The 25984-nt window shown below is 38.4% G+C and overlaps 1 protein-coding gene across 31 annotated transcripts in view; it reads left to right on the forward strand.

Annotated features, from left to right (window-relative positions):
- Positions 1-25984, forward strand: part of Cdk12 (cyclin dependent kinase 12) — an 83077-nt gene that overhangs the window by 40043 nt on the left and 17050 nt on the right. For 27 of the 31 annotated variants that reach the window (XM_050157126.1, XM_050157131.1, XM_050157127.1 and 24 more), the window contains exons 10-14: positions 4517-4633; positions 5944-6075; positions 8385-8596; positions 10051-10503; positions 14547-14964. In XM_050157126.1, the coding sequence (XP_050013083.1) occupies positions 4517-4633; positions 5944-6075; positions 8385-8596; positions 10051-10503; positions 14547-14964 (1332 nt within the window). Of the gene's footprint in view, positions 1-4516; positions 4634-5943; positions 6076-8384; positions 8597-10050; positions 10504-14546; positions 18325-25984 lie in introns of those variants that run through there. The other 4 variants (XM_050157123.1, XM_050157124.1, XM_050157125.1 and 1 more) reach the window with 3 other exon arrangements.

Raw genomic sequence — 25984 nt, forward strand, 5'->3', positions numbered from 1 at the left:
AATTTATTAAAGATAAAATTAAACTTGTATAGTAATAAAATACATATGCTTGTTTATTTTATAGTTGAATTTATTTTAATTTTTTTTTGTTTGTTTTTTGTTTTTCGAGACAGGGTTTCTCTGTGGCTTTGGAGCCTGTCCTGGAACTAACTCTGTAGACCAGGCTGGTCTCGAACTCACAGAGATCCGCCTACCTCTGCCTCCCAAGTGCTGGGATTAAAGGCGTGCGCCACCATCGCCCGGCTTTTAATTTTTAATTTATGTGTGGGCATGTGCATATGGATGTCAGCCTTATACTCTTATAACTTTTCAATACATGGACCTCATGGTTGCATAGAACCAATATACTACTACTTGTCCAATAACTTCCACAAACACTCATGTACAACACACGCAAAGAAATAAGTAAGTAGAAAAAAAAAGACTATTTTTAGATACCAGGTGGGACTGGAAAGATGGCTCAGCAGATATGATCACTGACTGCTCATCCAAAGGACCTGAGTTCAGTCCCTAGCATCCAAATAGCAGCTTAAAACTTTCTTTGGCTCCAGTTGCAGGAAATGTGACACCCTCTCACAGATATACATGCAGGCAAAACCTCAGTGCACATAAAATAAAAGTAAATGTTAGAAAAAGTACACCAGGCATAGTGGTACTTGTCTTTAATTCCAGCACTTGAGAAGCTAGAGGCAGACCTGGTCGACATAGTGAGTTCTAGACAAGTCACCACTACATAGTGATACCTTGTTTCAACATAAATAATGTAAATAAAAGAAATCGCTGAAAAATTATTTATTTTTTTAATGAAGCTCCAGTGATTAACTCAAATAGTTTCTAATATCAAAATATTCTAACATAATATAATCTAAACATAGACTAATTTGATAGTTACATCCTTAAGAATGGTTGTAGGGATTTGTTTTTAATATTTATTTTTACTTTATGTACATTGTTGTTTTTGCCTGTATTGTATGTCTGTTCGAGGGTGTCAGATATTGGAGTTACAGACAGTTGTTAACCCCTGAGCCATCTCTCCAGCCTGTAGTAATTTATTAAAAGCTTTTCTTATTTTGGGGGAGGGGCAGGGTAGTATTCCTAGCTGTACACCGAGATCCTCCTGCCTTTTGAGTGCTGGGATTAAAGGTTTGTACCACCATGCCTGGCTAAAGCTTTTGTTTTCCTTCCTTTCTTTCCATGTTTGTTTTTTCAAGGCAGGGTTTCTCAGTACCCCTGGCTGACCTTAAACTCCAGAATCTCGACTAACCGTGCCTTCAGAGTGCTGGGATTAAAGACATGCACAATCACACCCAACTAGTTTCTAAAAGAACCAGAAGCTAAACATATAGTAAGACACTGCAGTTTACAATATGATAGTCTCAAATCTGAGCTGAATTATTTTAGACAGTGTTCATTAGCATTTTGTGGGATTATACCACTCACATTGCAAGTTGTATGTTCAGAATCAAGATTCAATGAAGGCATACAACACAACACTGGGGAATGCTGTCAGAAACATCTCAGATTTAGCACACATTTGATTTCTAGTTAGCTTTTTGGTTGTTTTATGTATTACTGTTGCCAAATTTGTCATGATCCAGTTATGCAACCCTTTGTCATAACCCACACTTTTAAAAGTAGATAATGATTAGATAATCAAATCTCCAATTTATATAACATTTTTCAATTATTCCATCAGATGATATTGTAATAAATTTCTCTTTGCTCATCCAGCTTGCCATCTCTTTTGTGTCAGCCTGTAGACATAGAAATTCAGTTTTAGGGGAATGGAGAGATGGCTCAGCGGTTAGTGTAGTTCATAATCATCCATATGTTTTTGTTTTTCAAGATCAGGTTTCTATGAGTATCCTTGGCTGTCTTTGAACTGACTGTAGAGCAGGCTGGTTTGGACTCATAGAGACCTACCTACCTTTGCCTCCCCACTGCTGGTATTAAAGGTGTGTGCCACCATGTGTTTTGAGTGTTTACTTGATATATGTAATTGCACCACATGCATGCTTGGTGTCATTGGAAGCCAAATGAAGGCATTGGATCCTGTAAAACTGGAGTTATTAGAGGCTGTCAGCTGCCATGTGGGTGCTGGAAACTGAACCTGTATCCTCCTTAAAGTGCTTTTAACCTCTGAACTTCTTCTCCGACTCTATAATGTCAAAGTCTTACCTTTATGTTTTTATTCTTGGTCATATACAAATATGCTTTATTTGAGAACAGTGTTGCTTTTAATACTAGCTGTGTAGAAGGCCAGGGCAGTACGAATTACTCAAGTTTGAGTTCAAGGCCAGCTTGAACAAAGTGAATTCCCCCATCTCAAAAATAGAAATAGAAAAAACTGGCAAGATGGCTCAATGAGTAAAGGTACTTGTTCCAAGATTGATGACCTGAGTTCAGTCACTAATACTCATGATAGAAGGAGGCACTCCCAAAAGTGTCCACTGACTTTTACAAATGTAAAAATACAATTGTTAAAAAAAGTATTTTTTGGACCAATCTCCTTGAAAAAAGATCTATGAAGCTTCAGCTCCTCATATGATGCCTTGTGGTTGATGGTGGTGTCAGTGTTTGTAAAGCCAAATGTGCAATGGGCTAGTGAGCTCGCTTCTTGGGTGCACAGGTGCTTACCATTGTGTTTGACAACAAAATTCCATCTGCAGGACCCACGTGGTAAAAAGAGAGAACTGACTCCTGAAAGTTATTTTCTGATCTCTACTAGTGTGGTGTGGCATATGCACCACTTCCCACAAAAACGCATAAACATAAATGTCATTGAAATCATTAAAACAATAAAAAGTAAAATGGGAGCTGGGTAGATGGTTCAGTGGTAAAATATTTGCTGTGCAGTTTAGGATAAGCTGGATTTGATCCCCAGAACCTATATATAAAAAGCTAGGTGTCTTATTGCATGCTTGTGGCATCAGTTCTAGTGAGGCAGCAATAGGCGATCTTGACACTCACTGACCAGAGCCAATTTATCCCCTTCAGCAAAGAAAGGGCCACAAGAGAAAACTTGTCTCAAAAACAAGATGAATAATGTTTAGGGAACAGCTTCTGAAGTTTATCTCCATATACACATACATACCCATAAATAAAGAATGCTGTTTTTTTCTTTTGTTTTTGTGTGGATGGCTACTTTATTCTTAGCTTTAGCTCAGTCCAAGGAAAGAAGTGTTGCTGGCCATGGTGGTGCACACATTTGGTCGCAGCATTTGGGAGACAGAGGCAGGCAGATCTGTATTTCAGGACAGCATGGTTTACAGAGTGAGTTCCAGGACAGTCAGAGCTACAGAGAGAAACCCTGTCGTGAAAAACAACCAAAAGAGCGTAATTCTTTGTGGAATACATGTTTTCTTTCTCCTTTGACCATGTAGGTCGTTTGCTGAGGATTGAACTCAAATCAGGCTTGGCAGGAGGAGTTTTCTCACTGAGCTGTTTCTCTAGCCACAGTTTTAAAATGTAACCTCTACATAGACAATTTGAGGATGCCTTGAAGAATGGAATTTGGGCACCTCTTGCTATACTTTGCTTTTTTCATTTTTCCTTTTCTCTGTTCCTTTCCCTTTTTCTTTTGGATTATATTTGTTTGATTTTTCATTTTAAAGCAGAGTCTCTCTTTATAGGCCATACTGGCCACAAATTTACAATCCTTTAACCTCAGCCTCCTAAGTGCTGGGATTATAGGCATGTATGACATTTCCTTTTTCTTATTCAATAAAATGTATTGGAAAAATATAACAAGCAAATGTAGATATAAACAGTGATATATAACTCATTATTATAATAATAAATGCTCAGTTATCAATAAACATTTCTTTCTTTTAAAAAAAGGAACAAAGTCTAGGCAGTGGTCGTGCATGTCTTTAATCTCAGCACTTGGGAGGCAGAGGCAGGTGGATCTCTGTAAGTTTGAGGCCAGCCTGGTCTGCAGAGCAAGTTCCAGGACAGCCAGGACTGTTATATAGAGAAACCTTGTCTCAGAAAAACAAAACAACCCCCCCCCCAAAAAAAAAAAAGAGAGAGGAAAGAAAAAGGAAGCAAAACAGGTTCTCTGTAGCCCAGGCTGTCCAGGAACTAGCTCTATAAACAAGAATAGATTCAGCTGCCTCTAACTCCAAAGTGCTGGGATTAAAAGGTGTGCACCATCTCTTAAAATTTTTCCTATTTGAAATTAATTCTGTCAGATGTGGGGTGGCCTCTGGAAGAAGAAACAGATTCTTGAACTCTGTCTATGTAATATGTCCAAGGCTCTCCTGGTCTATGTAATATGTCCTGGAAAGCCGGGCCCACATAATAGAGAGACCTGGCCTATTCCAAGAGAGGCGGGGAAAGAGGGGAGAGAGGAGAGGAAATTAATTCTAAATGAATAAGATAAAATTGATATCTACTAATGTAATAAGTCATAGATTTCCCAGATCCAAGAGGATAATTTCTCCTTCGAGAAACTCTAGAAGTCATGATACTGATGATTTACTTCATTTTACGTGGCTTTTTGCTTTCTTTTCAGTCGTCTCTGTGGTAGCCCTTGTCCAGCAGTGTGGCCTGATGTTATCAAGCTGCCCTACTTCAACACCATGAAACCGAAGAAGCAATATAGGAGACGTCTAAGAGAAGAATTCTCTTTGTGAGTTTAGCACAATCTTATATCTCTTATTTGTTTTCAGCTTTTGTTGGGACTTGATTTTTACTGTTAAGCCCAATTTATTACAGCAACATTTTAATTACATTTTATTTTTAAAAGATTTTTTTTTATTTTGACCTGGTCAGTAGTGGTGCATATTTTTTATCCCAGCACTTGGGAGGCAGAGGCAGGCCAATCTCTGTGAGTTTGAGCCCAGCCTAGCCTACAAGAGCTAGTTCCAGGACAGCTAGGACAGTCAGAGCTACAAACAAAAGACTTATTTATTTTATGTGCATTGGTGTTTCACCTGTGCAAGGGTGTTGGATCATCTGGAACTGGAGTTACAATGTGAACTGCCATGTGGTTGCTAGGAATTGAGCCCAGGTCCTCTTGAAAAGCAGCCAGTGCCCATAATCACTGAGCCATTCCTGCAGCCCGTTGATTGCATTTTTGTTGTTGTTGTTGGTTTTTTGTTTGTTTGTTTGTTTTTTGTTTTTCAAGGCACAGTTTCTCTGTAGCTTTGGAGCCTGTCCTGGAACTCGCTCTATAGACCAGGATGGCCTAGAACTCACAGAGACCTGCCTGCCTCTGCCGCCCAAGTCCTGTGATAAAAGGCGTGCGCCACCACCACCATCCAGCTCTTTGCCCATGTGGGTCCCGAGGATATAATACTGACTTGGGAGCAGAAACCTTTACCAGATGAGCTGCCTCAACTAGCCCATTGTAGGCATTTTATTTTATTCTTTTATTTTATATATGTGCATGTTTTGCCTACATGCATGTATGTATACCATGTTTGTGTCTGGTGCCTGCAGAAGGTGGAAGAGGATATTGAATGTCATGGAATTAAAGTTTGAAAGAGTGCAAGCTGCCATGTCTGTACTGGAAATTGAACCTGAGTCCTCTGTAAGAGTGCCTAGTGCTCTTAACCTCTGAGCCATCTCTCCAGCCTTAGACATTTTATTTTTGAAGAGTTTTTTCTATCAGACTCTATTTCTAATTTTCTCTTCTGAAGGCCTTGGACAAATGAAAATCATTTTATTTTCAACAACTTGTGGATTTCCTTATAGTCCTTATAGTCCTTTTGATCTTCCTAAGGAAAGAGAACAGAATTGTTGCTTTTTAAGTTTTTACGTGCATTGTAGCATTTCTTAAATCAAGGCTCAGATCTTGTTGCTTGCATTAGCCAGTTTCCAGTTTCCTTGCTCAGTTTTACTTGGAAATGGAAATTCATATAATTTTTGATACAGGTTTGTAGGTTTGAGAACTAAGGGAATGTTGTGAATTTTTGATTTCTCTGTTCCATTCTATAGCATTCCTTCAGCAGCTCTTGATTTATTGGACCACATGCTGACACTTGATCCTAGCAAGCGTTGCACAGCTGAACAGACCCTACAGAGTGATTTCCTTAAAGATGTAGAACTCAGCAAAATGGCACCTCCAGAGTAAGTATTGTTGACTGTATAATGATTCTAAATTTCCTCCTTGACTCAGAAAATGAGAAACTTAAAAGATTTAAAATCAAAATAACTACAAATGATTATGTCAGTGCTGATGGAGTGTTAACTGTGGATAAGGTTGGATTAAGTAAGGAATAAATTTAACCATATTTGTTTAGACTGGTTCAAGTTATTTTCTTTTGTTTCTAGATCTCTATTGTTTGTGATAAACAATGTCTTTGAAATTATTCCTTGTAGGTTTTGCTCTTAACCATTCCTTCTGTTTTAATCATTTATGTTGCGACTATGTATGTTCTACACTGCAAGAACAGTTCTAATTTTAAATAGTTTGTATCATTGTCAGGTTAGTAATTTTACTTACTTTTTAGACCAGGTTGTTCTTGAGCTCATACAGATCTGCCTGCCTTTCCCTCCTTGAATTTTTATGTAAATATATCGTCTTAATGTATCTCTTTCATCATAATTTATTTTTTACTTTCCTCGTTTGTGTGTGTGTGAGCACGTGTACATATATATAAGCCACAGTGTGTATATGTGTGTGTGTGTGTGTGTGTGTGTGTGTGAGAGAGAGAGAGAGAGAGAGAGAGAGAGAGAGAGAGAGAGAGAGAGAGAGCGCGCGCACGTGCATTTATATAAGCCACAGCCATTGTATAGAGAGGTCAGAGGACAACTTGAGAGTCAGTGCTTGGATTCTGCTGCTAGGGCCTTTGCTACCTTGACCATCTCTAGGGCCCTCTTTCATGACAATTTTATGAATAGAATGTACATTAGAGGATCTTCCAAGGTTCTATACCCACATTCAACTTCATGGCACATACAAGATCCTTTGTCTTTGAACTTATCACTGGCAGTATTAATAGCTTTTGTGTTAGATTTATTTTTGTTTCTTTGGGTTTTTTTTTTTTGGTTTGTTTTTTTGTTTTGTTTTTGTTTATGCCAGTACTATGATCCTTGTACGTGTTAGTCAAATCAATATTTTACCACTAAGCTGTGTTCCCAAGCAGCCTCTTGTTTTTGCTGGGTTTTTGTTTTGGTTTGGTTTGGTTTGGTTTGGTTGTTGTTGTTTTTGTATGCTTGTTTTTTTACTCGTTTTGCTATTTTTTTATGCATTTATGTAAATGGTTGCCTGTGGGGGCCAGAAGATGGTGTCAGAGTCCCTGCAACTTTCACCTGCCGGACATGGGAACTCAAGTTATGGGCAAGAACAGCCCAAGCTCTTATCTACTGAACAATTTCTCCAGTTCTTTAGTGTGTTTGTTTGGGCAATTTTTTTCTTGTTGTTTGAGTTGTGGGATGGTCTCACTGTGTTGAACTTAGAGTCCTCTTGCATCATTAATTTTCTTGCCAGACAAAGGAATGGCCAGATATGGGGGTAAACACTTTTAATTGTAGCTCAATCAAGAGTTCGAGGTTAGCCTGATATCTTCCAAAGAAACAGAAAAGAAAAGGATTTAGATAAGTACATATATAGATGGTAACTATAAATTTTATTGCTCCAAAGATCTAGCCAAATTTATTTTGATAGATTTGATATATTTTTTTTGGTGTTTAAGCTTTTTACTGAAATTTGGAAGCTAGTATATAGTTTTGTTTGCTTGTTTTTTTTTTTTTTTTTGAATCACAGGGTAACCATGGGTGACCTGGAACTCACTAAGTAGACCAGGATAGCCTGAAACTAACAGGATCCCACCTAACTCCTTAAGAAAGTTGATGATATCCAATCGTGGAAATTCAGTGAATGATTTGCAAACTGATGATTAAATCATGATATGTTTATATAGTCCCAAGATTCAAAGCACTATCTCTTCTCTTTTCACACTGTGTGTATGTTCATGCTCTTGCCAGGCCACATGTGAAAGGTCAGGGCCAGTTGTGGGAGTTGGATTCTATTTTTCTATCATGTAAATTCCAAAATTATACTCAGGATTTTAATGCTAGGTGGCAAGTTCATTTACCTACTGAGACATCTCTCAACCCTTTCCTAGTCTTTCATAGCTATTAATAAACTGTTCATTTCTGCACTTACATTTATCTTCAACTGAAACACAGCCAGTTAAGTTCTCTTTATTCATTTTATACCAACAAAAACATTATTTGACTATATAGGAGTTTTTAGTATTATTTCTTACCACATAAATACTTCCACAAACTTCCACCTCCAATAATTCTTTTTATATTGCGTTTTGATGTTTTTGTTCTTAATTCTATTTTTCATGTTCCTTTCTCTTCTATTTTAATTCATTATTCTTACATTTAATCATTACTTATTCCTCCTTTGTTTTGTGTTTTTCCAGCCTACCTCACTGGCAGGATTGCCATGAATTGTGGAGTAAGAAACGTCGACGCCAGCGACAAAGTGGTATTGTAATAGAAGAGCCACCTCCGCCCAAAGCTTCTCGAAAAGAAACTACCTCAGGGACAACAGTTGAGCCTGTGAAGAACAGTAGCCCAGCACCACCTCAGCCTGCTCCTGTCAAGGCAGAGCCTGCTCCTGGGGATGCAGTAGGTCAGTGCTAGGATGGAGCCTCTACGTCTATTAAGTTCAGTTATATAGATTTTGATAGTAGAATGCATATATGTTCATATCCTTGTGTTTTTGTTCAGTGGAATATTAGGAGAAAGATTGTTGTCTTCATTTCCGAGGAGAAGATAAACCTTATTTTCTGCGCATGATTCAGAAAGTTTACAGCAGAGTATTCTCATTCCTTGAAAAAAGGAATGTTGTATTTCTCCTAGATTGTGTGTGGCAGAAACCAGTCAATTAAATAAGTAAATTTTAAGGTTAGTTTGCTCGTGGCTTTTTTTTTTTTTTTTTTCTTTTTTTGAGACAGGGTTTCTCTAGCTTTGGAGCCTGTCCTGGAACTAGCTCTTCTAGACCAGGCTGGTCTCGAACTCACAGAGATCCACCTGCCTCTGCCTCCCAAGTGCTGGGATTAAAGGTGTGTGCCACCACCGCCCGGCCATTTTCTCTTCTATATTGACCCAGTGACTTTGAAATTAGGAATTTACTGCCTCAGACGCCATTAGCTGAGATTACAATGCTATTTTCAACATTCGGTACTCATTAGAATCATCCAGAAAACTTTAAAAATAAATACCCTCAGATTGGTGTGGTGGCAAACAACTGCAACCCAGCACTGGGGAGGTAGAGTCAGGAGGATCAGAAGAAAGTCAAGGTTATCTTTCACTACATTTGATCTTTGAGTCCAGCCCCGAGTACCAGAGATAAATAACTCTTTAATAAATGTCAAATCTCTTGGAATGTTAGGCACCTCAGTTCTTCAATCTATCCTCAAAGTTTTTACATATACTATTGATTGAAAATCACTGACCTTGAAGAACACAGATAAAATACAATCACTTTTATATATAATTCATACATGCTTTAGTTAGTCTTTGTATTTTTTTAAATATTTATTTATTTATTATGTATACAATATTCTTTCTACATGTATGCCTGCAGGCCAGAAGAGGGCACCAGACCTCATTACAGATGGTTGTGAGCCACCATGTGGTTGCCGGGAATTGAACTCAGGACCTTTGGAAGAGCAGGCAATGCTCTTAACTGCTGAGCCATTTCTCCAGCCCCCTCTTTGTATTTTTTTTTTTTTTTTACTTATTGTTTTAGTTTTTATTTTGTTGGAGATTGCACATAATATATTAGGATTCAGAGGACAACTTGTGGGAATTGCTCTACTATATGGGTCCTGGGCTTTATACAGTTGCCATACTAGGTGGCAAGTGCCTTTTACCTACTGCATCATCTCACCAGTCTTAAGTCCTTGAATTTTTAAACAAAAATAAAAAATAAGCTGTGATGTTAATCCAAGATATTAAACTATGAGGCTTTTAAAATGAAGCTACATCTTTGGATATTATGCATTGCTTTTGCCAGTTGAAGAAGACAAAGGATCTTTTCTTTCTTATCCATCTTATATTGGCTCCACTGTCATCCTACAGGTCTTGGTGACATCACACAGCAGCTGAATCAAAGTGAATTGGCAGTCTTATTAAACCTGCTACAGAGCCAAACTGACCTGAGCATCCCTCAAATGGCACAGCTGCTTAATATCCACTCCAACCCAGAGATGCAACAGCAGCTGGAAGCCTTGAATCAATCTATTAATGCACTGACTGAAGCCAGTTCCCAGCAGCAGGACTCAGAATCCATAGCCCCAGAAGAATCATTGAAGGAGGTACCCTCTGTATCAGTGGTCATGCCTTCAGCAGAACAGACAACTCCTGAAGCCTCAAATACACCAGCTGACATGCAGAATATGTTGGCAGTTCTCTTGAGTCAGCTGATGAAAACCCAAGAGCCAGCAGGTGACCTGGAGGAAAACACCAGTGACAAGAATAGTGGGCCACAGGGACCCCGAAGAACTCCTACAATGCCACAGGAGGAGGCAGCAGGTAAACAGACCGGTCATGAATCTCATTGAGCTCAGGTGCTGTTGATCCTCTTAAAAAAATCTCTTAATGTTTTCTTTTTTACATCATTGGTCTCAGTTTCTGTAATCTAGTCTACAGGAGAACATAGCACCAAATGATGTATTTCTTGGCCAGCTTTTTCTTTTGAATATCAAAGCACCTTTCATATACTGATAATTTTTCCACTTAAGAAGGTACTGGTAAGTAAAATCCCTGTGTTCTAACCAAGGAAATCAAAGCCATAGGTAGTGCGGTATCTTGAACCCCACTTCGTATGTGGTAGCTAGCTAGTCCTAGTAAATCTGACTTTTAAATAAACATCAAATTGTTCTTTACATCTAATGCAGTGAATCCTGGATACCAGAATTTTATCTGGAAGATAACAGTCAAGAAAGCCCTAATAAAATATTTCAGTTTCTGAAAATAATTGGGGAATTGTTCTAAGCAGATAACACCTTACATTTTCTTTCCAAAAAGTAATTGCATACAAAGTGATTATTTTTAAGTCTGTGTTTCTGAAAGGAACAGTGAAATCAGGAAGTAAGCATTATGAAAAGAAAAAAAAAATCTGAAAGGGGATAAAAGTGTGTTATACCTTGTGTCACATTACCACATCCATGCAGTTTATTAGAAGGAAAAGTATTGTAAATTATCTAGTCAATTCTGATTCACAATCTGTTTACAAATTCCATCTGAAAATGTTTTCAACTCCTTGGAAATTTTCATTGACCTTGAAGATTCCATGAATTGGGGAAAATGAAGAGGCACAGAGACTGAAGAGGTATAATGAACTTTAGGGTCCCGCATTTATATTTCATCTTGGTTGGTTCAGAAAATATATATTTTTTTCACTAGTATAAGGTCAAATATATAACCTGGTTTCTTTCTTTTTTTTTTGTATGTGGAAATTATTAAAACTGAAAGATAATAAAATTAACCTTTTGTTTTATGAATAGGAAAACTGCATCCTAAGAAACTTTAAGTAAGTCTCTGCTCTGCTGATTATTGGCAGATGAAGCTAGAACTTGTACACTCACATGTCCTGATTCACTTTGCTGTTCTCTATGATGATTCCAATTGTTTTTAAAGAGTAGTAGAGAAGGCTATATAGTGGGACTGGAGAGGTGGCTTAGAGGTTAAGAGCACTGGCTGCTCTTGCAGAGGACCTGGGTTCAATTCCCAGCACGCATTCAGTGACTCGCAGCTGCCTGTAATTCCTGTTCCAGAAGATCTGATGCCTTCTTCTGACCTCCACAGGGACCAGGTACACACATGGCAAACAGACATACATGCAGACAAAACATTAATGCTACAAAAATAAATATTTAAGATTAATAAAAAGAAAAAACTGTAGAATTAAAGTAAGCTTTTTAATTTCATGTCTCAGATTCTGATCCTACCTGTTATCCACCCAAAAATAAATAATTTCAACTCAAAATCTGGAAGAACTTGGTCAAATTAAATAGCATCCTTATAGAGAAATACTCACCAAATAACCAAACCAACAAGCTGTCAACCACATAATGAAATTGAACTAAAAATAAATTATAGCATATAGCTAGATATTGGATTAGGTCTTTAGAGCCAAGTATAAAAATGTCATAAGTAAAGATGAATACAAATTATGGTTGTGATGTCATACATTTTTGATCCCAGCACTCAAGAGGCAGGGAAATGTAGATTTCTGTGATTTCAAGACCAGCCTGGTTCTGCATAGGAAGTTCCAGGCCAACCATTGATCTAAAAAAGAAAGAAAGAAAGAAAGAAAGAAAGAAAGAAAGAAAGAAAGAAAGAAAGAAAGAAAGAAAGAGAGAGAGAAGAAAGAAAGAGAAAAGAAAGAAGTTGTCCACCAAACTCTGCAACTCTTTATTATAGTTTTTCCTGGATTATCTAGTGCTTCTGCTGTTATGTAGCACAATCTGACCTCAAAATTTAAGATCTTCCCGCCTCATGCCACCACACCCTGGTGCCTCATACTTGGCTGTTTCACTGTTCATTAACACTTCCACCAGAGGGCAGACTATAAATAAGAAAGGTAATGATTTTCGTTTGGTAATTTAGTTTTCGTGTACTTATTAAGAAAGTGTCATGGTTGAAACTATTTTTCCATTTATTTACCTCTCTCCATTAGTATAAAATTATTATAGATTGACAACATCAGCACTTTAAATACAAAGACAATATAATTTATAATTTATAATTTTAGTTTTATTTCTTTAAGAAGCTTTATTAACTTTAGTAGTTATTTAATAAAAAGTGCTATAACTGGAAGAATGTAAACTTTAACTGCCATTTTCACAGCTATGTTTTTTAAAGTTGGTTTGGGTTTTCTTGTTGTTCCCCATCCCCCTAGCCCCCAACTATTAAAATTCTTGGTTTTCATTTCATGAATAGGCTTCAAATACTTCCTTTTAATGTCACTGGTACTTAGATGTCCTCTTGTAAAGATAGATAAGTAGTGTTGACAGTAATAGGCTCTGAAATATAAATACATACAGTTCAGTTACCCTATCCTTTGAAGTTATTCTTCAAATTGTAAAGTTTAAGTAGCCGTAATTTATTTTTTACCTAGTAAATTATTTTTTACCTAGTACTCAGATAACCAGCCAGTCAACAAGTAACTTGGAGTTTCATATTATAAAGTGTTCAGAACTGAAAGTTGATACCTTGCCTCCTCTTCTGTCCGCTTGTGCTTCCAATCCCAGAAGCTCTAGACTGTGTATCCTATTTGTTGTTTCATATAGCACACGGACTTTTCCACTGCTGTGTTAAAATTGTATTTTGTTTTTAGAGTACTTTCATATTCATACTTGGAGGATGGAAACTTAGTTACAAAGTATATGCTAGATAATTATACTACAGAAATAGCAAATTGTAACCAAAAACTGACTTTGGCTTGTCCAAGTATGGACATTACATCACTAACTAACAAAATAGAAGAATGATCGTAGATATGTTTTTAAATGTTTCTATAGGAAAAGGAAAAATTTGTCATTTGAAAGATAAAACCACATCAAACCTTTTCTTTAGCAGGTTGACTCTCAAATCTTTGAAGGCATTTTGTCTCAGTAGTTGTGTGGCCTCCAACTCATGTCATTTTACTTTCATCTCTTGCTTTGATAAGAAGTCATTCTTAGGCAAATTAGGCAGCAATAAAAAAGCAAAATTTTGGACATATTTCAACAAAGAGATCTTAGTTATAATTGAGTCTAGTATTAGTTCAGTATATTTCTGAATAGTAAATTCTTAACGCAGGATGAACGTGTTTTATCAGCAGTCCAGTTCTGCATAACACTGCTGGAGTGCTTCTTCTTTTTCATAGAATAAAAAATCATGCAGAAGATTAGAAAATAAAATAGAAAATTACAATAGGCTTACTTTGGTCTTTGCAATTGTAAATAGTCTTTCTGAATAACGGTGTAGTTGGTTAATATCCAACTTGAAGATATGGTTATGGGGAGAAATGACTAAAGTTGTTGAAGTGAAATGATTTTTTATACATATCAAGTTTTTTTCTTGATTGCTTCTTTCCTGTATATTCTTTTAAGTTGTATTTCAGGTTAGTCTTATATCATCGAACATTGTGTAAATGTGTTAGCCAGGTCTGTAGGTTATACAGAAAGATAATGTCCTAGAAATGTGATGACAACATGTATATTGTTCCTGCTCGTCTTCCTTCTTTCTACTTTATTTTCAAAAATGTTTTGATCTAACAGCAGAAGAGATGGAGAGGTTGCCAACAATCTGAACGGCTTTTTAAGGAATGAAATCTCAGACAAAAAAATTCAGGACAATCATTTGAAACATAACATCTTTTATACCAGCTATTAGATCCATAATACAACTGTTTTACTTCTAATCACTTGATTATTTTATTTATAAATTTCAGTTTCCTGATCCCAAGATTTTATTTAATGAATCTGGTTACTTGTATTGGTATTTATCTATGTTGGGTAGTATTTATTTGTGTTTATAATCACATGTGATTTTTAAGATGGTGTTTAAAAGAAGTAACCCTTCCACAGCATGTCCTCCTCACATTCTTCCACCAGAGAAGAGGCCCCCTGAGCCCCCTGGACCTCCACCGCCGCCACCTCCACCCCCTCTGGTTGAAGGCGATCTTTCCAGCGCCCCCCAGGAGTTGAATCCCGCCGTGACAGCCGCCTTGCTGCAACTTTTATCCCAGCCTGAAGCAGAGCCTCCTGGCCACCTGCCACATGAGCACCAGGCCTTGAGACCAATGGAGTACTCCACCCGATCCCATCCAAACAGGACTTATGGAAACACTGATGGGCCTGAAGCTGGTTTCAGTGCTGCTGACACTGATGAACGCAGTTCTGGTCCAGCCTTGACAGAATCTTTAGTCCAGACCCTGGTGAAGAACAGGACCTTTTCAGGCTCTGTGAGCCACCTTGGGGAGTCCAACAGTTACCAGGGCACAGGGTCAGTGCAGTTCCCAGGGGACCAGGACCTTCGTTTTGCCAGGGTACCCTTAGCATTACACTCAGTGGTTGGGCAACCATTCCTGAAGTCTGAGGGAAATGGCAACTCTGTGGTACATACAGAGACCAAATTGCAAAACTATGGGGAGCTGGGTCCAGGAGCCACTGGGGCCAACAGCTCAGGAACAACTCTTCAGTGGGGGGGCCCAGCTCAGTCTTCTGCTTATGGAAAACTCTACCGGGGGGCTGCAAGACTCCCTCCTCGAGGGGGAAGAGGGAGAGGAGTTCCTTATTAACCCGGAGACATCATTGCCCTTGAAAATTCCTTCCCTATCCATCTTTCCATCTAGTCCTCTGAACCTTTAATCCCTTGCCAGAGCAAGGTAATCATCTGTATTTGGCTACTGCAACGATGTCCATTGTTTTCCTTGCTCACTTGCTACTAGCAGGCGACTCAATGATCTTGGCACCAGTTCCTCCTGGATGGGCAATAGCCAGCATATTTACTTCTGCTTTATGTAGGAGCTATAGTAGAAAATATGGAGAAAAAGAGACATTGGGTTGAAAAGTAATTGTTGCATTAGTTTATTGCCTGCCCTTGAGCAGAAGAGAGAGGACAGTTTTGTTTTGAGATGGCTCTAGAGAGGCTTTGGGTTTCAAAAATATTTTTGTTTTTGTTTTTTCTCTCTATGTGTGTGTGTGTGTTTGTGTGTGGTTTCTTTTGAATTTTTATTTAATTCCCCACCCCACCTTTAAAGAGAATAGTATTCACAAGATCTGAGCTCCTCTTAGGCTTTTGCTAGAAGGGAAACAGTGGCTTCAATGTTTCCTTTCTCTCTACCATCTCCCATTTTTGCTTCAGTTGAGCATCTTGTACATACATTTTCCAAATAAATTAAGTTTGCTCAATTTTGACAATTTTGCCCTTTTCCTGCACTTAAAGCAGGCTGTAGAAAGTGGCATTCTTGGGCAAGAAGGGAGGCTTTACCCAATTTTTGCTTTTTGTTTTACTTTTTTCTCCTCCTTTCCCCTTGCCTTTTTTGTCCCCCTCTTTTTCCTTCCACTGTGTTCCTGCCCCTATTCTTTTATCTTTTTGAGGCATTTGTTTGATAGAAAACATAGTAGAGATGCCCAAGAACCTGGAATGATTCTTTTCTTTTTTCTTTTTTTTAAATAAAGGAAAGGAAATTCAAACTCTTACATTGTTCTCTGTAACTCTTCAATTCTAAAATTTTCATTTTGTTTTTTAAGCCATGTTATGATGGGGAGGTTGATTTGTTAATGATAGTACATTGCTGCTGAGCTGGTGGTTAGAGGTGGTACCTCCATACCTAGAAGGGTAATAAGATCAATGAGCATGTTGTTTACATGTATATTTTTATGTTTTTTTAAAGCCTTTCAAACAGAGCCTTGTGATATTGTCAGAGAAAATCTTGGAAATACATGGATATATAACCTAGCTTAGGGTGTATATCTGAAGATATATCGATTTCTGATACCTTTAAAGAAAATGCTTTAAGCAGCTTACCATGTAAAAGAACAGTATTGATAAGTATACATCACAGCATGTATAGCCTATTTCTTATAGAGAACATTTTGATTGTGGTAAAGGGTATATAAAATATGATTTCCTGACAAGAACCTTGCCTTATCAAAACAAAATGTGGAAGAGAGAAAGGATCTCAGATTACTTGAGATGCTTCTCATTATGGCTTCCATTACTTCCATCAGCATCTGGAGTATTTTAAAAACATATATGTCGTATATTGATCTGCACAGACTTGGGAGTTTGTGAACTGTAGGTTAAGCTCCCTTTTACAGAGAAAAGCAAACATACTTGAGCATCTTGTAGAATAGTTTTCAGAATTCAAGTAAAATTTCATGTTTCAGTACCAAGTTCTTAAGTTAAAAAATATATTTAGAAAGATATATTAATTTTAAAAAAATTTAAAGAGGTAAAAGAACCCTCTCCAGCTACATAAAAACTATTTTCCCCTGTTACTGAAATAAATACCAGTGTGTATATTTCTTTATTTTCTGTGTTTTGGTATGGCTTTGCCACAGGGCCAAACACTAATAGTAAGTGAACCTTCTAGCCATTTGGCTTTGATAGCTTTTTTATGCCAGGATGTCTGGTTAGATATCCTAGGAATACTGAGATGCTATCCATAGATTGCATTAAAGTTTTATCTGTACTTTCAGTCTGCTACTAGTTAGTCCTCAGACATGGGCCTTATTTTAGGATATTTTATTATAAGGTGTTGAACCCCAGTCCCCTATTTTTGATTAAAGAAACTGAGCAGGGATACTTTCTAAAGTATCTGTTCAGTGAAAAAAATTGTTTTCCCATCAAATATGAATAAATTTCTCTATATATTTTCATTGTATTTTGGTTATAGATAGTCATCAATAATGTTTTCCCTTCCTGTCTGCCACTATATTTTTAATTATGCCAAATAGTCTAAATAATTTACGTAAACTTCCATTTCCCCATCCCTGCTAGGGAAGGGGGTGAGTATGTGAATGTGTGTATATGTATGTATGTTCCCATTTCACCCCCACCTCATTTTGGAAGTGTAACCTATAAAAATATTTTTTATGATAATTTTGACTACTTCTGAAAGCAAAGGAAAATAACTCATTTCAATATCCTGAAATCTATGGAGGAAGAAAAGGTATTTGGTCATTCTCCAGCTATACTATATATAAACATAATGAAAGTAAAAATTTGGCTGAATTTTCAACCCAACTGGCTAAAAAGTAGATACCTAGTTAATTCCATTCAAAAATGATTTGGGTTTTAACTATTGTAGCATTATTAAACACATTATTTTGAACAGACGAGAAATCTGATTTTGTTCATGAATAAGAGACAAAACTGGCTTGACCATGATCATTTTTGTATGTGGTTTTAAAAGCACATTTGCTTAACCCAGTTTCCTTATTTTTTCTATCTCTCTATATGGATAAGGATTCACAAATGACATAAGAAATATGTATTTAAAACAGGGCAATTAGCACAAGTTTGTATGTAGTACTTTTGTTAGTTTATGCCATAATCACCACCCAACATGTGTATGTGTGTATGTGTGTGTGTGTATAATATGCGTATATAGGTACAGTGCTAAAGTGGTTACCAGCAGGTTTTGAGAGAGAATGGTGCATTGGAAAAGTGTCAGTTGCCACCTCATTCTCCCTGATTTATAGGTTCCTGACACTGTATTCCTTTCTCTCTCTTGTTTTTGACCCCCATTGGGTGTACCTTGTCTATGTACAGATATTTTGTAATATATTAAATTTTTTCTTTCAGTTTATAAAGATGGAAAGTGGAGATTGGAAAATTAAATATTTCCTGTTAATATACCACTTTTGCTCCATTGCATTTACTTCTAATTTCTGTACCCTTTGAGCATATCTAATCATATATGAAGGACATTTTTTTTCCTTTATGTTATGGGTTCTCAATTTCGGAAGACTCATAAACTACCAAAACAAAAGAAAAGTTCTCAGGGTTTGGAGAGGTACTTGAGAATACTAGAGTAGAAACTAAAGAATTAAAAATTGAGTTAAGGGAATCCATAAGAACATGATTTTAAAAAGAAAAAAAAGTAGAGAATGGATGGTAGTATGAAGCCATCAAGAGTTGAGCTTCATGTACCCTGACTGACTCCTCCTGGCAGGAGAGGTAAGTGGGTTTGAGCTCAACAGTCATCAAAAGAAGCTGGTAAGAAGCTGTTTAGACCTAAAGGATACTCTGAAACCAGGATCTCCACCATTTCACCCAGTCTGGTTTCCAGTCTTATAGAAGAGGATCAGCATGGGGGTTAATGTGTTCAGCAACCTTTGAGATTTCCTAACAGCAGTAAGCCAAGAAATGAAGCAGAGCTGTTTAAAGGTTAAAATCTATATTATTCTTAAGATCTTTCCCAGCTCTACCAGAGGGGAAAGTTGTTTTAGTTCTGCTTATAATTTAAAACACTAAGAAGTCCTTGATCATACATGCTACAGTCTAGCTAGGAAAAAGGCAAATAAAATCTATCAGGAGAAAGAGGAAAAAATGTCTGAACTTTGTATGTGGGATGAGCAAGTTTTAGAAGTATAAGCGGCACCCAGGCCATGGAAAATGAAGGATTAAAAGCTGCTGCTGAGGATTGCTGACTTGAGCTAAATTTCTCTGTTTTTGGTATCCTTTGCCTGAGGCAAAATCATACTCTTTTTGACCCTGAAGGAGAATGGAGAGCTCAAGATATTTCCAGTTCCAAGGATTTTGTTAGTAGTCTCTGCAGAGACAGTGACTTGATTTTAGGTCATTATGCATTGCATGTCTGTGACTAGATGTGAATTTCCAGCTTCCAGAGTGTATTGCTTCTGTTTTTTAACAGTGGCTGTCTTAATTCTGTGTCTAAAGACAGAGGACTAGCCTGTACTTTTTTCTCTTCATGCACAAAACCATTCCATGTAGAAAGCCTTTTCAGTACCCAAATATCTTTAGCACTTTTCTCCCGGATATACACCCTTAATTTTAAAAAGGCTAATGCCTATAGTAAGTTAACACTGTTTTTCATTGTAAACTAGGGGTTCTTTTATTTAAAAAATTGTCCTACCCCTCCATTGGATTTTATAAATTTACTGAGTGACTTTTCACAGTTTAATAATTCTGAAGGGCTAGGTGGAATGAGAATGAGAAGTTCCTTAGTGAAGAAATAGCCTACCATTTCAAGGAGAGACAGTCTGCTGAGTATTTTAGTTGACCTGAGAGGTAAGGTGAGATTCCTGGACACTAATTGATTCTGTTGTCTGGCTAGGTTTTCTCATATGTGGGAACACCTCTCAAAAGTTTCTGTAGCCTTAGACTACTCAAGTAGGGGATTCCTCTAGCCGAGGTTGGAAGATAACCTTTGGGAATCATTGGTGCTATCTGTCCTATCCCTCCTCACTGGGTAGCTGTCATCCTATCTACTTACTTCCTTTCCTTTTCTTGCGCTTCTCCTTACCTTTTTTTCTGTCCCACTCAGGAGCCTACTAGGATGATTTAAGTCTACCATAATTACTATGACTTAACTCTGCTGGGTATTTAGAGTTATTACCATTTCATGGTTTTTGAAATTTTTCCAAACAATTCAGAGAACAAATGTCTAGATCTTTAGCTTCTGGAGTGAGATTTAAAGAGCAAAAATAACCATGCTTCCTCATTGCAAAGGTATGAAAGGAACTGTGTTATGTTTCAGTAATCTTGCTTCCATTCTTTGAATCTTCACTTCTTCATCTCCCTCATCCTTAGGGTATTGCTTTTGCTGGTGACATTTCTGAGTTCAGTTGCAGATGATATATATGGGGAATAAAGCTTGTTGAGAAGAAGGCCATCATACCGAGTAGAAAGCAAATACAGGTTGTTTTTATGCTCTGGTGATTATCACTAGGGTGCCAAAAATATTTTGACCACAAGGTTGCTCTCATATCTTTTATCTAAAATTAGTAATCCAGTACTGAGAAAGACTGATGTGGAGTTAGTCTTTCATAATCTTTAGATAGGTAATTGTTGGTGAAGCTTTCTTATTACACAGTTCTCAACTTCAACATACTTCTGAATTAAGGATATAGGCACACTTAGATATAGGATATAGTTCCCTTAGATGTACCCTTAGGACCTGGAAATAAATGAAATTTTTAAAGATAATATTTTTAATTTTTCTGTGTGCTTACGTATCATATTGTGTGCAGGTGTCCAGCAAGTCCAGAAGTGGGTGTCTGATCCCCTGGGGCTAGAATTATAAGCCATTGTGAGACACTTGCTGTGGATACTGGGAACTGAGCTCAAGTCTTCTGAAAGAGTAACGTGCTTTACCACTGAGCCATCTTTCTAGCCACCATAAATAAATTTTTTGGTGCCTGAATCTAAGGTAACTGTAATTACAATCCTAGTTGATAGTTGTAGAGCAATAAAGAACAATGTATCCAAACAACCATCTCAGGTTGTTTGAAGTAAAGTTCTAAAGGACACAGCATAGCAGCCAGTGAGATGAACAAAGCCTGTCTTCTCTCCCTGTAAGTAGGGTGCTTAATGAAGGATACTGCTAGTGAAGATCATTGTTAGACAACACTCCACCAGGCTAATGCTTCGGAGCCTGATGTGTCTAGATTTAACCTCTCAGGAAGAACTCAGAAACTTCTAACTTGCTTCAGACCGGTATTTGCAACTTGTATTAGGACTCAAAGGCTTTATTTAAAAAAGAAAAAGAAAAAAGTACACCAAAAAAAAACAAAACATAAAGAGGTGGTACAAATAGGTCAGGAAGGGAGAACTGCAGCTGTTGTGGCAGTGGTTTATGAGGAGGAAAAATTGTGCTTGAGCTAGTAAAACTTAGGAGGTGTTTGCTGTTTCACTATTCTGTGGTGGTCCTATTAAGGTAATTCTGTTAGTCAAGAGTTTCCCTTGATCACACTGGTACCTTTAGGCTTAGAGAATGGACCTAGAACCCCCAGACTACCGAGTAGCTTAAGGACATTCCTTCAGGGTATCTAAAGAACATCAGCAAAAACAAATTCATGATTTTTTTTTTTTTTTTGAAACTCTCACTAGCCTCAAATTTCGAGATCCACTTGCCTCTGGAGTGTAGGGATTAAAGGCACAGGCCACCATGCCTGGCCTATAAACAAAAGTATTAAGCAAAGAACTAATATGTGACATTTGCATACCAATGCTGTCTGTATGGTTCAAAAGTAATTCAGAAATAAGGAGTAATGTGGTAGAAGTTACTTGTATTTTCCAAGTATTTATTTGTTATTTTTGAGAAAGGTTCTCTCTGTAGTCCTGCCTGTCCTGGTTCTAGACTAGACTGGCCTGGTACAGAGTTGCACTTGCCTCTGCCTCCTAACAGTTGGGATTGAAGATGAGCCAGCACACCTGGCTCAGGATCTAAGGTCAACCTTCAAACTGCTCCTCTTCCACTTGGTTCAGATGAGCAATGCATAGAAGAGCAGAATATATGAATTAAGAGTCTCAGAATAAATGAGCCAGAAAAGAACATTAGCTTGATTATTTCAGTGCCATCTGACAAATGAAGACAGACCCAAAAAGGCAGAGAAGCCTATCTTGGGAGAAAGAAGCGAGAAAAAGGGAGCTCATGTTAAGATACCTACTATGTGCTAAGCACTAGTGCATTACGTGTGTGTGTATTCACATACACACGTACAACCAGGGACTCACTACATACCCCTAGCTGGCCAGGAACCCACTATATTGACCAGGCTAGCCTTGAACTTTGCCTCCCAAGTGCTGGATTAAAGGTGTGCACCATCACAGCTGCTTTTGGTGCTTTGATTCTTGGGCAACTGAAACCAAAAATTAGAAGGAATAAAAGAGAAATGTCTTTGAAGATCCTGAGCTATGTGCAAGAAGAGATAAGGGGCTACCTTTTCCTCTGTAATCAACCACAAGGATAATCTAAAATAAGTGAAGAATCAACATTTTAGGGTGAGATTGGGCTAAGGAAATAATCACTGCTCATTTGAAAGGAGCATATAACTTCACTATTCTAAAATGATGATTAGGGGCAGGTTTTACAAGGAGAAAGATTACACCTGGCATTAGAATTGATTTCCATTCTAGAAATTGGGATTATCTGAGAATATAGGATTAATTTTAGCTATAATAGGGAATAAGGCCCGAACATGGTTAAGCGAGTCTATAATCCCGGAATATGGAAGGCAGAGGCAAGAGGGTCAGAAGTTTAAGATCATCCTCAGCTACGTAGAGAATTCAAGCCCATTCTGGAACGTGTGAGGTCCTGCTTTCTTTTTTTATGAGACAAGGTCTCACTATATAACTCTGGCCATCCTGGCACTCAGTACATAGACTAGGATTTCATGCAGAGATCTGCCTCTCTGCCTCACAGGTGCTCGGTTAAAGGTGTATGCCGCCATAGCCCAAGAGATCCTGATTTTTGTTGTTTGGGTTATTTTTGGTTTTGTTTTGTTTTTCAATACAGGGTTTCTCTGTGTAGCTTTGGAGCCTGTCCTGGAACTTGATCTGTAGACCAGGCTGGGATGTGTGAGATTCTGTTTTGTTTTTTTGTGAGACAGGGTCTCACTTATATAGCTCTAGCTGTCCTGAAACTCACTACATAGACTAGGATCTCATACTGCCTCTGCCTCCCGAGTGCTAGGATTAAAGGCATGTACCACCACTGCCTTGCTGAGATGCTATTAAAAAAAATAATAATGAGTTTTCATCCTTAAGGTGTCCTTAAAGAAAACGTTTAAATACTTTTTTAAATATTTATTTATTTATTTATCTATTTATTTATTTATTATGTATACAAGATTCTGTCTGTATGCCTGAAGGCCAGAAGAGGGCGCCAGACCTCATTAGAGATGGTTGTGAGCCACCATGTGGTTGCTGGGACTTGAACTCAGGACCTTTGGAAGAGTAGACAATGCTCTTAACCACTGAGCCATCTCTCCAGCCCCGAAAATGTTTAAATATTATGAGTCAGTGAGGTAATTTTGTTTGTGTGTGTTTTGCCTTCATGTATGTCTGCACCATGTGTGTTGCCTAGTGTGTGGGCAGAAGAGGTCATCAGATCCCTTGGTACTGGAGTTAAAGATAGTTGTGAGCTACCTTGCAGGTACTGGGAATCAAACCCGGGTTCTCTGGAAGAGCAGCCAGTGTTCTTAACCACCGAGCCATCTCTCCAGCTCCTCCCTCTATTTTTGTTTGAAATCATGAAACTGAGTTTGTAATTTATTTTCGAGACAGGATTTCTCTGTGTAGCCCTGCCTGTCCTGGAACTCACTTTGTAGACCAGTCTGACCTTGAACTTGGTGATCTGCCTGCCTCTGTCTCCTAAATGCTGGGATTAAAGGTGTGTGCCACCACTACCCTACCTAGTTTGGAAAGACCTGACGTCCTCTGGAGCAGGTGGCAACCTGAAAGTTGACAGGGATACAGTGTCCAGAGAGTTGTGCCATGCCAGCACCTTCACTGAGAAGCAGGAATATCACTAGTTACGTCATGTCCTGCATACAGGACAGCATGACAAGCACACCAAGAGAAGGTCCCACCTTTAGAAAGCTTCTGGGCTTAGTGACAGGGATGAGTCTCACACCTGTCTGAGGTATGGGGAACTGATATTTTTTGTTTAGTTTGCTGTGCTTTTCCATTTGAGACAGACTTGAGACAAAGGCTGTGTCACCTAGACGAGCTTCAACTGTAGTCCAGGATGGCCTCATAATTCTACCTCAAGAGCTTGCTGATTTAAGAACATGTATTTTATAAGTCTGTAGATAGTTGTGCAGGTTATGAAGTAAGCCTAAACCCTAAGAAGAAGCCAAAGCAAAGAAATAAGTAGAAAAGGTAGAAATAATCAGAATGACTCTTTGAAAGTAATGGGCTGGAGAAATGGCTCAGAGGTTAAGAGCACTGACTGCTCTTCCAGAGGTTCTGAGTTCAATTCCCAGCAACCACATGGTGGCTCACAACCATCTATAATGAGATCTGGCTCCCTCTTCTGACTTGCAGGCATATATACAGACAGAACACTGTATACATAATAAATAAATATTTAAAAAAAAGTAAAGATGGCAAGACATAGCTCATAGTTCCAAGTAATTTTTAGGGACCCAAGTAGCTCCAGTCTCACTGTCTCTTTGTGACTTTGGGGAGAAAGAAAACTTGGGTTCTGTGCCCCATATAAGAAGATCATCTTACTAGCATGGTGGAGGGAGTGGGAGAAGAGGGCATTATGTGTGTTCTCTGTGAGGACTGGAACGAAAAAGATGTATTAAGAAATGAAGTTCAAGAACCAATTTTACTGGCCTGAAATAGGATTCAGAATTTGGTTTGTTCAGGAGTAATAAAGAATAAAGCAGAGTGAGGTAAAAAATTATACTGAAACCTTTTGTAACTTTACTGGGCCAAGGAAACAGTTCTTTAAGATGCTTTTATTCTTATCCAAACTTGAAGCACTAAGGACTTACATTAGAGGGGAACTGGGGGAAATCCAAAGGATAGGAGTTAGGCTTGCTAGCAGCATGGGTGTGAATGGAATGGATGGAAGGTGGGTTCCAGATGAGGATCCCAGGACACAGTTGAGCTGTTGGTATAAGTTAGGTGAGAGGTGGCTGCTTTGTGTTTTAAGAAGCAGGTGATTGCTAGCCAAATGCAATGTGCCTTTGTTTGGTGTTACAGATGGTAGGACCAGGCCCTGCCAAGGGAGGACAGTAGAGCCTGTGCTGTGTCCAGATGTGCCCAGTACCTGCCCCAAGAAAGTCTGGATCTGGGAAGGAAAATAGAGGGTTTTGTTTGGTTGGTTTTTGGGTTGTTTTGTTTTTGTCTGTTTCTTCCCCTTTAATGCTTTGAAAATGGGAATTGACTAGCCTGTGACAGCATGTGCCTGTGGAAGCACAATTCTCTGGTTTGATTCTTGGAAGGCCTTTTTCTGTCCCTCCCTGGGGGTCATTTGTATCTCTGGTTCCTGTTCCCAGAGCCATAAAGTGGGAGCCCCCATTTATTAATTGGGTTGGGACTGGGGAGGGGGTCGGCAGGGGACTCTTTAGTGTAGCAGGCGGGGGTCTTCCCGAATGAGCCCATTAGCCAGCCCCAACGGCAGCTGAAACGGGGCCGCAGCCAAGTCCTCTCAGTTTCAAAAACCCTCCATCGCCTGCAGCAGATCAGAACAAGGCCTGCGGGAGCCCTTAGCTTCTGATTGCAGCTGTGAGGAAGGACAAAACAATTTATAGGAAGCCAAGTAGCTCCTGTCTCACTGTCTCTTCCTTTCTGACTTTGGAGAGAAAGGAGGCTGGGATGCCGTGTCCATTCCTACTAAGGCTTCTTGCAGGCATGTACAGGCCCACAGTAGGAAAGCAGGAGTGTGTGGGCTTTGATACTTATTTCTCTGCTATGGATGTATTTACGTGGCCTTTCTTCCCATCTACACACACTAATGTTGTCCACTACTTATCTGGGGTTCCCTAGGGAAAACCCAAGTGTGTGTTTAGTCTGGCAACTTGAGGGTGGGGAG

This window comes from Alexandromys fortis, unplaced genomic scaffold, assembly GCF_014885135.2.
Source record: "Alexandromys fortis isolate MF-2015 unplaced genomic scaffold, M_Fortis_MF-2015_v1.1 scaffold_31, whole genome shotgun sequence".
In the NCBI taxonomy this organism is placed as follows: Eukaryota; Metazoa; Chordata; class Mammalia; order Rodentia; family Cricetidae; genus Alexandromys; species Alexandromys fortis.